At 41.7% G+C, this 10,439-nt stretch overlaps 1 protein-coding gene across 2 annotated transcripts in view; it reads left to right on the forward strand.

Moving 5' to 3' along the window:
* Positions 1-9,012, forward strand: part of brinp1 (bone morphogenetic protein/retinoic acid inducible neural-specific 1) — an 86,269-nt gene extending 77,257 nt beyond the window's left edge. For both annotated transcript variants that reach the window (XM_031577223.2, XM_012814730.3), the window contains exon 8: positions 5,590-9,012. In XM_031577223.2, the coding sequence (XP_031433083.1) occupies positions 5,590-6,730 (1,141 nt within the window). In that variant the 3' untranslated portion in view covers positions 6,731-9,012. The remainder of the gene's footprint in view (positions 1-5,589) is intronic.
* Positions 9,013-10,439: the final 1,427 nt, after the last annotated feature.

Raw genomic sequence — 10,439 nt, forward strand, 5'->3', positions numbered from 1 at the left:
AGAAAGAAAGAGAGAGTATCACTTTGAGTCAGGGAGAAGTGGATGTGTCGAAGCCAGGTAAGTACAGTGGAAACCCTGTGGAAAGCCTGAACTGCTGCCTGTAAGGGTTGAAGAATGACTTCTATCAGAGTGAGGAGCTCTTCTGAAAAAGCATCCAGTAATGGACGCCTCCATGAGGTCTCACAGAACACTACAGGCTGTGAAGTAGTCTGAGTTCACCTTATTTTTATGTGTGGAAAGAAACAGGGTGAATTCTTCCCTGAGAGATACAATAGTTTCATGTGTGTATGCATGACTGAGTGCGGAAAGAAATGCTTGGTTGGGTGAATGGACGGTTCTTCCATACAGATTAGATGGGCTTTCGTTTGAACGGAAACAGGAATGCAGTTGTTTTAGTGTTGTTGCGTAAGTGTAAGCAATCACACTATTGCTCTTCTTAAATCTTTCTTTTCTTTATTCTACCCATTTGTTGACGCCACCTCTGCACCTAGTGCTTTTGAGATAACGACATTTACTCTATTTACTCCATTAGGCTATTAACTCATAGCCCCGCACCCACGGCCAAGCACCACAACTAGCAAAAATAATAGTTAACAGTATTACCTGGTATTATCACTTTGATAGGTGTGTTCAACAAACAAGTTGGCCAGTTTCTGGTGTATTTAATCAAATATTTGAATTGATAGTCCCTACTAAAACACATGCAATGCATGCAACGGCTGATAATCGTGTAATATAATCTGGTTAGGTTACACGCATCATCCTATTGCAAAAAAAATGTGTAGCGATAAAATTACGAAAGAAACTCAGCGGAGGTAATTGGCTTTAGCTCACTACCAACTCTGTTTAACCACTGCAGTTACCCTATAATAATACTGTGTTCATTACCAATCTGTCTTCAAATCACAGGTGCACACATACTTTGAATATACAAGAGTACACCAACAGAGTACTGTCAAACCTATGCTAAAATGTATCGATTAACAAAAGTCTGTTGTGTTTTGGAGACAGGGACAGGACAGGGAATGCACATTTATGTGATGTGTGCGAGTGCTCCGCTGACTGATGTGGAGAGACTATGATTATGTCATGATGACAACCGAGATTGTTCAACACAATTCTGTCACAATTTCCTGTTCACTGCTTTTATTCCCATGCATGATCTGTGCGTTTACTGTTAGAGATTTTTCTTGCAGAAATGCATCGCTAGTTAGTTAGTTTTCCACACAGATGCCTGTGCAACATTATTTGCAGAGCTAACGCATGAGAAAATATTTTGCCGAGGTCATGTATTGCATTTTTTAAATACTTCAAATTATATGTGAAGAATTTTTGGCAAATTAGTGCAGTGGACCATAGAAGGCACCAGGGAAATCTTCCAATTCCAGTCCATTTTAGGACATGCTAGAAATAGGAAGCATCCTGTTCACTGGTCCGGAAGCCTGGAAAAAGATTTCACTAGTTGACTTCCACTGGATGTCTGTGGCCTGTGTTTGCGTGCCTGTCTGCTCTTTGTGACAAGAAAGATGTGCAGAAATAAAGGGACAAAAGAAGCACTGGAGCCTGAGTCACCGCTCCGCAGTCCAAGTGCTTTCAGTGCGCCAGTCACTCAATCAGTCAGTCAGCCTGTGTCCAGCCACCCAGAAATCCTAGCTTCTTTTCCTTTCTGCATCCCTCATAGCCTACACAGATTTCTTCCCTTTTTAAAGTTCTTCTATAAAGTTACAGTTCAAAGATGGTTGGCTGTTTCAGGAGACATCATTAGCTCACAGGCTTGTGGAGACACCGTTCAGAGCTAATCAGTGGGCCTGGCTTGTGGTGGTGTTTGGGTGTCATGCCTCTCACACAAGCACTCTTTTAATCACACGGCGCTCTGCAATTAAAGCAGGAAGCAAAGCATGGTGCCTGCCAGTGCATATGAAAGGCTTCGAAAAGCTGTTACTGCCCCAGCTCACATTTGGGCTTTAATGCTGGTTATTTGTCATCAGGCTGTACCTGATAAACGGTGGGCGGAATGATCTAGAAGTGGTGGTGGGGAGGCAGGGGAGAGGTACGTGGTGCGGTGGGTGGGGGGTGCCGGGTTAATATGCGATAGCTTCTGAAATAAATGCAGCCTTTTGTTCCACCTCTATCCACCCGCGTCACCTGGCTTTGCACCCACACAGAAACCCATCACGCCAGGATGCGGTTACCTGCAGATATGACATACTTCATAGGAATATTCTCAATGTGTACAAGAGTAGACGAGCACTGAACAAAGAAAAAACAAAAACGAAATGAAAAGATGAAAACTCATGTTGGTTTCCCGTAATGAGATGTGCATCACAGCTATCACCTAATACTACAGTGATCACTTGAAGGACCTACAAGTTATACATAGACGTTTGTTCTTTGACAAATAAATAAATAAATGTATAAATAAATAAAATGCAGCTCGACAGTCTACTTTGTACGCAAGGTAGAAGACCTGTGTCCTTAACGATGACATTACCTTGAAGTTGGAGTATTTCATGTTCATGTTTCCCTGCTACTGACAGCACATGGTATTATTAACTAGTCAGGCTGGCGGAACTGATTATTCAAAATTGCAGGGATTTTGAGCACTTTTTTAGTGCCTTTGATTGCATTTCCAAGACCAATATCTAAACATGTCATTTAATGCATAGAACACAATTCAATGAGAGACACTCTGCGTGTGGCACATTTAATTCTTTCGCAACCTTTTGTCATCCTCTCTCTCTCTCTATCTCTTATACTCTCTCGCTTGGTTGCTTTTTTCTCAGCCTCACTCTCCCTTTACTTCCCTTATTTCCCTTTATTCACTCTCCCCCTTTCTCTCTCTCTCTCTCTCTCTCTCTGAGTCAAACCATCCCATCTCTCTCTCTCTCTCTCTCTCTCTCTCTCTCTCTCTCTTTCTATCTGCATTGATGTATGTCATCAGCGCTAAGCGTGAGGGTTGTCTGTTTCCCCATTACAAACATGGAGATGTGCTCTGATTCGTGAAAACAAACATTCATTTCCAGCTATTTCCATTCTAGTCCCCATGGTGAGGAGAAGCCAGCCACTTGTTCTGCCGCAAAATAAACAATGATGGAAAACTAAAACACCAGGCGGCTCTCATATGCCGCACTGTGCCAAAGTCCTTATTTGATAAAACATATCGGTGCCTTGCAATTCAAATGGTATACGTGACGCTTATTTCAAATGAATACATCGGGGCAGAATTAAATTACGGAAACGCTTTGTCTCCCGAATACATCACATTAGAATGAAGCTGCCGAGATCCTCTGTTTCAGCCAAACGTTGACTGGGTAAAATGGGGAAAACACATTTTGATTATATATATTGAATTTGTAACCCATAATGATTGATTCGGTTTATTAAAATATATGTGAAGACAGAAAAAAACCAATATGTTATGAATTGTAGAAATCTGAAATAACTCTGATATAGCTTTGGGTGCATTGGTATTTGTGAAGATATTGCAGCTGTCCTGGTCAGACCTGATATGATTAAAGTGGCAACCATGTCAGTGTGTCTGATGATGGTAGTCATGATGTAGAAATCTGTCTGGCTGACTCCCAAATCCGATTCCCAAAGTGTCTTCGCTGTGTCACTCACCGCCCTCGGCAGGATGTCTCACAGTCGCCACAGACACGATCACACTGAAATGACGACGAAAAAAAAGACATTTCATGTCTCATGAAAGGATCCCTTCTTGCAATCTGGTCCTCCATGGTCTGTTGGATGTGACCCTGGTGTGATTTTAGCATTCGCCACACTGATTATATGTATTTTTGTTTTGTTTTCATTTAAAGAATGGAAGTACAGACATAGAGCACTGAATGACTCTTTTCTTTTTGCTTTTTAAAGAAAAGGAAAGGGTTAAATCAGAAAGATTTTTGTTGAGGTAATGAATGTCAGGGTATTAAATCATTACAATTATCTTACCAAACTCAGTTGGTTAAGCCACAGTACTTTACTTTAATGAGAAGTGCTTTGAGCATTTCAATGAGTTTATCAAGGTATTATTATTATTTTTTTAGATAAAAGCTGATCCACTTGGCAGTGTGGATTAAAAAAATGTACTGGGCTCTGTTGATCCTCAGCTGAAGGTCTCCAGACCCAAATAAAGTTTGGAGATTTAATCTGACAAAGAAAACTGCATTTTTAAAGCAAAAACAAAATGAAAAATCTAATTTTGCCTTGGCACTGTTCTGCGTTTTGGGGACTATATTATTGGTTTTGAGAGTACTGACCTCAGTGAAGAGAAATGGGTCATGGATCCATAAACGCAACATAAACTGAAAGCTGTCCCATTTCAGAGGGGTCTAGTGGAAACTTTAACATGATAGACACATGGAAATAGCATTAGGGATCTGACTTGTCATCTTCCTGTAATGTTCTGCAACCCAGAAAAAAAATTATATATGTCAATCTGTGAGTGTGTGTGGCTCAATAACTTTGCTATATCTCTGTTATCTGTGTCAGCAATATATTTCTGTAAGAATGTAATGGTGAGTGAGATGACACATGCTTTAACCAGAAGTCATCAATTCCCTTGAGTCCACATGCTAAATTTGTAAAAGCCATCCATTTTGTTACATTAAAAATACAAGCTTTTGAAGCGAGCTGAATTTAACAATTGTATATTGATGGAGTGGCTGCCGTGACATCATTTGTAATTTAAATATTGTATACAGACATGTTAACTACTGTATGCATGAACACATTTAGCGTTTGATCAAACACTGCTTTATGGTGGCAGAGGCAGAACAGGCTAATTCATCTTTCTTTTAAAATCATAATTCCCTAAGTATAAATGGGATCTCCCTCATTTACACTTTGAGTTGTTCTGAAATAGGAGTAGCGAGCATCTCTCTCTCTCTCTCTCTCTCTCTCTCTCTCTCTCTCTCTCCTCTCTCTCTCTCTCTCTCAGTGTCCCCTGTAGCTGGCTGCCCGGTGATTGCTCATTTGGGGAAATGGCTCTGGGGCTCTTGATCTGTCGAGCTCGTGGGTTGGGGGTGCGGGGGGTGGGGGGGGTGGGGGTTCATCAGTCACGGCTCCTCCAGGTTCATTAGCATGTCATCATAACCTTGAGCTTACCCCCCCTGCTGGAATCAGACAGGCCAAGCTTTCCCCTCATCTACAGTAGAACTTTCACAACTGTCAGCATGACAAGACAGGGAGCCTGAGGGGAAAAGAGGCAGACAAGATTTGCATGGGAAAATAGAGAATCTCTCTCTCTCTCTCTCTCCGTCTGTCTGTCTCTGTCTTTTGACAGAATAGATTATCCGTTTTACTGATTGGAGGGTAACAAATGGTGGCGGGGGCCTTGGCAGTTGGTTAATCCACTGTGACTGTGTGAGTTTGGGGGCTTTACTAAATGGTAATTATTTATGGAGCATTTTATACTTATGGTGCTCTTATGTCTTTTCTCTCATTTCCTCTCCCTCCCTGCTCTCTGTCTCTCTCTCGATGTTTCTTTCTCTCTCTCTCACTCTCTCAATTTATCTTTCTTATCTTTTCTTCTCTTCTATTTTATCTTCTCTTCTATCTCCCCCCCCCCCTCTCCCCTGCTGTCTCCAGATCTGTGTTGCAGTGGCTGAACAGGGTGCAGTCCTACCTGTACTGCAATGAGAACGGCTTCTGGGGGACGTTCCTGGAGAGCCAGAGGACATGCGTGTGCCACACTGGCCTGACGCTGTGTCAGCGACCCATCCCCTGCGTCATCGGCGGCAACAACAGCTGCGCCATGTGCAGCCTGGCTAACATCTCACAGTGCGGCTCCTGCAACAAGGGCTACAAGCTCTACCGTGGCCGGTGCGAGCCGCAGAACGTGGACTCGGAGCGCAGCGAGCAGTTCATCAGCTTCGAGACGGACCTGGACTTCCAGGACCTGGAGCTGAAGTACCTGCTGCAGAAGATGGACTCGCGCTTGTACATCCACACCACCTTCATCAGCAACGAGATCCGCCTGGAGACCTTCTTCGACCCGCGGTGGCGCAAGCGCATGTCCCTCACGCTGAAGAGTAACAAGAACCGCATGGACTACCTCCACATGATCATCGGGCTCTCCATGAAAATCTGTCAGATGCGTAACAGCAGCATCGACCCCATGTTCTTTGTTTACATCAACCCCTTCAGCGGCAGCCACTCGGAGGGCTGGAGCATGCCCTTCGGCGAGCATGGGTACCCGCGCTGGGAGAAAGTGCGCCTGGGCAACTCGCAGTGCTTCAACTGGACCCTGCTCCTGGGCAACCGCTGGAAGACCTTCTTCGAGACGGTCCACATCTACCTGCGCAGCCGCGCCAAGGTGCCCACCAATCTTCGCAATGACACGGGCCAGGGCCCAGTGGACCTGTCCGACCCCAACAAGAGGCAGATCTACATCAAGATCTCCGACATCCAGGTGTTCGGCTACAGCCTGCGCTTCAACGCGGACCTCCTGCGCAGCGCCGTGCAGCAGGTCAACCAGTCGTACACGCAGGGCACACAGTTCTACTCCTCGTCCTCCATCATGCTTCTGCTGCTGGACATTCGGGAGCGCATCAACCGCCTGGCCCCTCCGGTGGCCCCCGGGAAACCCCAGCTGGATCTCTTCTCCTGTATGCTCAAGCACCGGCTCAAGCTCAACAACAGCGAGATGATCCGCGTCAACCACGCCTTGGACATGTACAACACAGAGATACTGAAACAGTCAGACCACCTGACTACCAAACTCTGCTGAGGGGAAGTTCTGAGAGTAAGAACAAATATTAACACAGACAAAACTGTTTGGGAGAGTATAAAGATAATTTTCTTTTCTTTTTTTTCAGTTTGGACCTTTTTTTTCAGCTTTTTGATGTACTATTAACAACTTTGTAAGTGTAATTGTTAAACAGAAACTAAAATACAGAGATGAAGCCTTTTAGTTCACTAAAGAAGATGATGAAGAAAAAAAAAGAAAAAAAAAAACATTGACTGTACCATATTTGTCCAAGCATGTCTGTCATTTCCTAAAGGAGTATTACATGAAAAAAAATATTAAAGTCAACATCCAGTAACAAAGAGGCCTTGACTTTACTCTGAGGGAGCAAAGGTACATCTGAAACTGCCATTCTTTTCTGAGTAACTCATTTTTAAAAGGAATATGTAATCAGTGCAACACAAGGGCAGAGTGTTTAGTTTGAGCCAGAGATAAACCGAAAAGCTAGAAGGACATTTTAGGAGTACATCTCAAAGCTTGACAGGTTAGTCAGGAATGAAACTTCAGCTGCATTGTCTTTTCACATTGCAAAATGCTGCATCGCTCGTACTTCTGCTATATCTTTTGAGTGCAGAAATTTGCAGAAGCGAATGAGTCATTTAGCCCCGGTCGATAAGCCAACTGTTTATACATGTGTATATCTGTTTTTTTTCCTCTCGCCTAATGCTCCTTGCTGTCTGTTAACTGGATGTGTCATTTGAGAGTGAGTGCTGGCAACATAAGCAGAGAGTCTGTCTGTCCTATTCTCCCTTCTGACCTTTGAACTTCAGCCGGTGTGTTTTGATGAGGTGGGTTTCGCTGGTGCCTGAGTGCAATGTTGTGGTCTAAAGATGAACAATCAATGCTATTTCGTACAGCTTTGCAAAAACGTACACCTTGTGACTGCTGATGTGTGAAGCTTGCTGGGTACCAATAGCAAATCCTAATATCCATCGTTCACTAGCATCTGCAAGAGAAAAAAAAAACATAAAAGCCATACATTTCCTAGAGGTATATTCAATAAAAAGAAGAGAAAGAGAGAAAAAAAAAAACCGCTTGTTCACATTTTTCGCTGTGGAAAACGCCCACTTTTTATTTTGTTTTGTTTGTTTGTTTGTTTGTTTGTTTGATTGGGGGTGGTCTTTTTAAAATGGGAGATAATCTAAAGGAATGATAACTTATATCGGGGTACATGGGATTGAGAAACGCCATTGTAAACCTTCTGCATTTCCACTGACTAGAGTGAGACCACTGAAAACAACAGTAACATTAAAGCTTCATGTTCTTTCATTCATTTTGATCTGAAAATCTCCTGTGTACAACACTTCCTTCTGACTATGTATTTGAGCCGCTACTATGTTCCTTACACCCCAGCAAATTCAGGTGAAAGACAGAAAGGGTGACCATTTTCCTTTCTTTTCAGAGGTGTCTATTTGGAGGTAGATTTCAGATAAGACAATGAAACACTACCTGTTTATTATTATTATTATTATTATTATCATTATTATTATTATTATTATTATTATTACCCTGTCATATTAAGTGCCTGGTACCTATCCCTTTAACATTTACTAACACTAATTCTTCATGCTGTCATAAGGAAATCACAGGGGTTCCCTCAAGGTGATGTCACTGAGATTTTATTTATATATTTATTTTTGAATCTCATTCTAGTTCAAAGCTATGCCCATCCCTGCCCTACTGCATGTGTATAAATGATTTACATTCAAGAGTCCACCTTTGTTTCAGTGATGGACAACAGGTAAAGCATATAGTTTATGTGTAAATACTACTGTGTCATGGTATACTTAGCAGAAGATTACAGACTTTGGACCTATGTAAATGTACTAGGCGGGGGAGAGGTCAGGTTCAATATCAAAACACAACTTGGTGTACCTTGTAGCACAAGTGACAGATTCATTGTTGATCTTCAGTGCAGAAATATACTACCTGAAATAAAAAATCACCAGCTTGTAAATGTAATTGGATCAAGTAAAACAACAAATCTTTCCTTTTTTCTTTTTTTTTAAACACAGTGTATTTCCCCTAGGCCCTATATGACAAAAAGCACACATGTCTCAGCCCACTGAAACCTCACATACACCATGTCCTGATGTACAATAGAACCCTGCCACATATTTCCCCCCAACTAGACTGGATTGATCTAGCAGCTCACAGTTCCTTGTCTATGTAATTTTTGCTGTTCTGTTTAAATAATTATATCGGCTTTCTTCAAATGAATGTTTCATATAATAATCTATTTCTCATTAAAATGCTATATTTAATAAGAAGAGCAAGGCTGGTCTGTACCACGTCTGACAAAGGCAAATGAGAACGAAGGGATTACTGATGAGTGTCCATTGCAGCTGTGTAATGAAGCGCAGACAGCTACTGAGAGTACCGTGCCATTGACCCTAATTCAGAATTGCTCTTTCCGTTACGATGATTTATACTTCCCAAAGTGTAGCAATTCTGACAGGTAACCATGGCAGTCAGTGCAAATACACATTTCCTAACAAGAAATTTACAAATTTGTCAACATATTAAGTTATCTTGCTCATGTATAATAAATAAAGCTAACTCTTTAAAACATCATGGTAACTGTTAACACACAGCAGTTGAATGTTACAGTCTTATGTGGACTATACAGTTGTTTGACACAAAGGCATTATAACACATACATGGTCATCATATGATTGATGTGATACATGTCATTTTGCATTTTCGTTCTGTAAGCTTCAATTTCAATTCAATTGTATTCATTTACATAGCATCAATAACAACTGGCATTACTGGATGGTGCTTTATAGAGCCCAAGGTCTGAACCCGCCTAGAGCAAGCACATAGGCATTGTTCGACTTATGTCAGTTGTTATGAAGCATTATGAATACATCATAAACATTTATAAACGTGTTTACAATGCTTTATGGATACTGGGTTTAAGAAAAGCTCATGGTTTCCTACTATGAATTTGTACTGAAGCACCACTGTGGGAGAGCATAAGCAAAAAAAAACTAGGACGTCCCTGTAATTGGCTATGTTACATTACATTGGTTATGTGTTTTGGTGAAGATCTCCTTTAATCTATTTCAGCCCAGTCATTGGGCACTTTAAAAATGCAAGTCATGGTTGCCTCAAATGACAGTAGCCGGAGGGCTCTGATGATCCTTTCATCTCCAAACATCTGGGTGTGTGTATATGGTGTGTCGGGGGCTCCAACTGGTTTGTTCAAACAAAATAAAAATAAAAGCTTTTGTATAAATTAATACTCTTTGTAGTTCAAAGAGATGGCCCATCAGACTGACACCAGAAAGCCATTGCATCTGAAAACGTTAACTAATGGAGTTTTCAAAATGTATTTTTCTCAGAAATGTGTTGGTAGAGGATACTATTTGGTAGAGGATACCTATTACTTGCTGGCAACCCCTCTGAAATATGACAAAAAATACAAAGTTAGTTGTTGATCAATAGCAATTGTTTTGTTTGTACAGCATGGTTTGGATGCCACTTTCTAGTAGTGTTTGAAAACATATGCATACATTATCAGAAATAACTTCATAATAGTAAATGACTCAGTCCAGCGCACTTGCTAACACAAGACGTACTTACTGTGAGGGTCAGTAGCATGGGACAAGACGCACTTACACAGGAAAGACAATGGGCCTCATTCTCGAACGCAGTTAAGAAGAATTTAAGAGGAATTTAAGAGGAA

This window comes from Clupea harengus, chromosome 12, assembly GCF_900700415.2.
Source record: "Clupea harengus chromosome 12, Ch_v2.0.2, whole genome shotgun sequence".
Taxonomy (NCBI): domain Eukaryota; kingdom Metazoa; phylum Chordata; class Actinopteri; order Clupeiformes; family Clupeidae; genus Clupea; species Clupea harengus.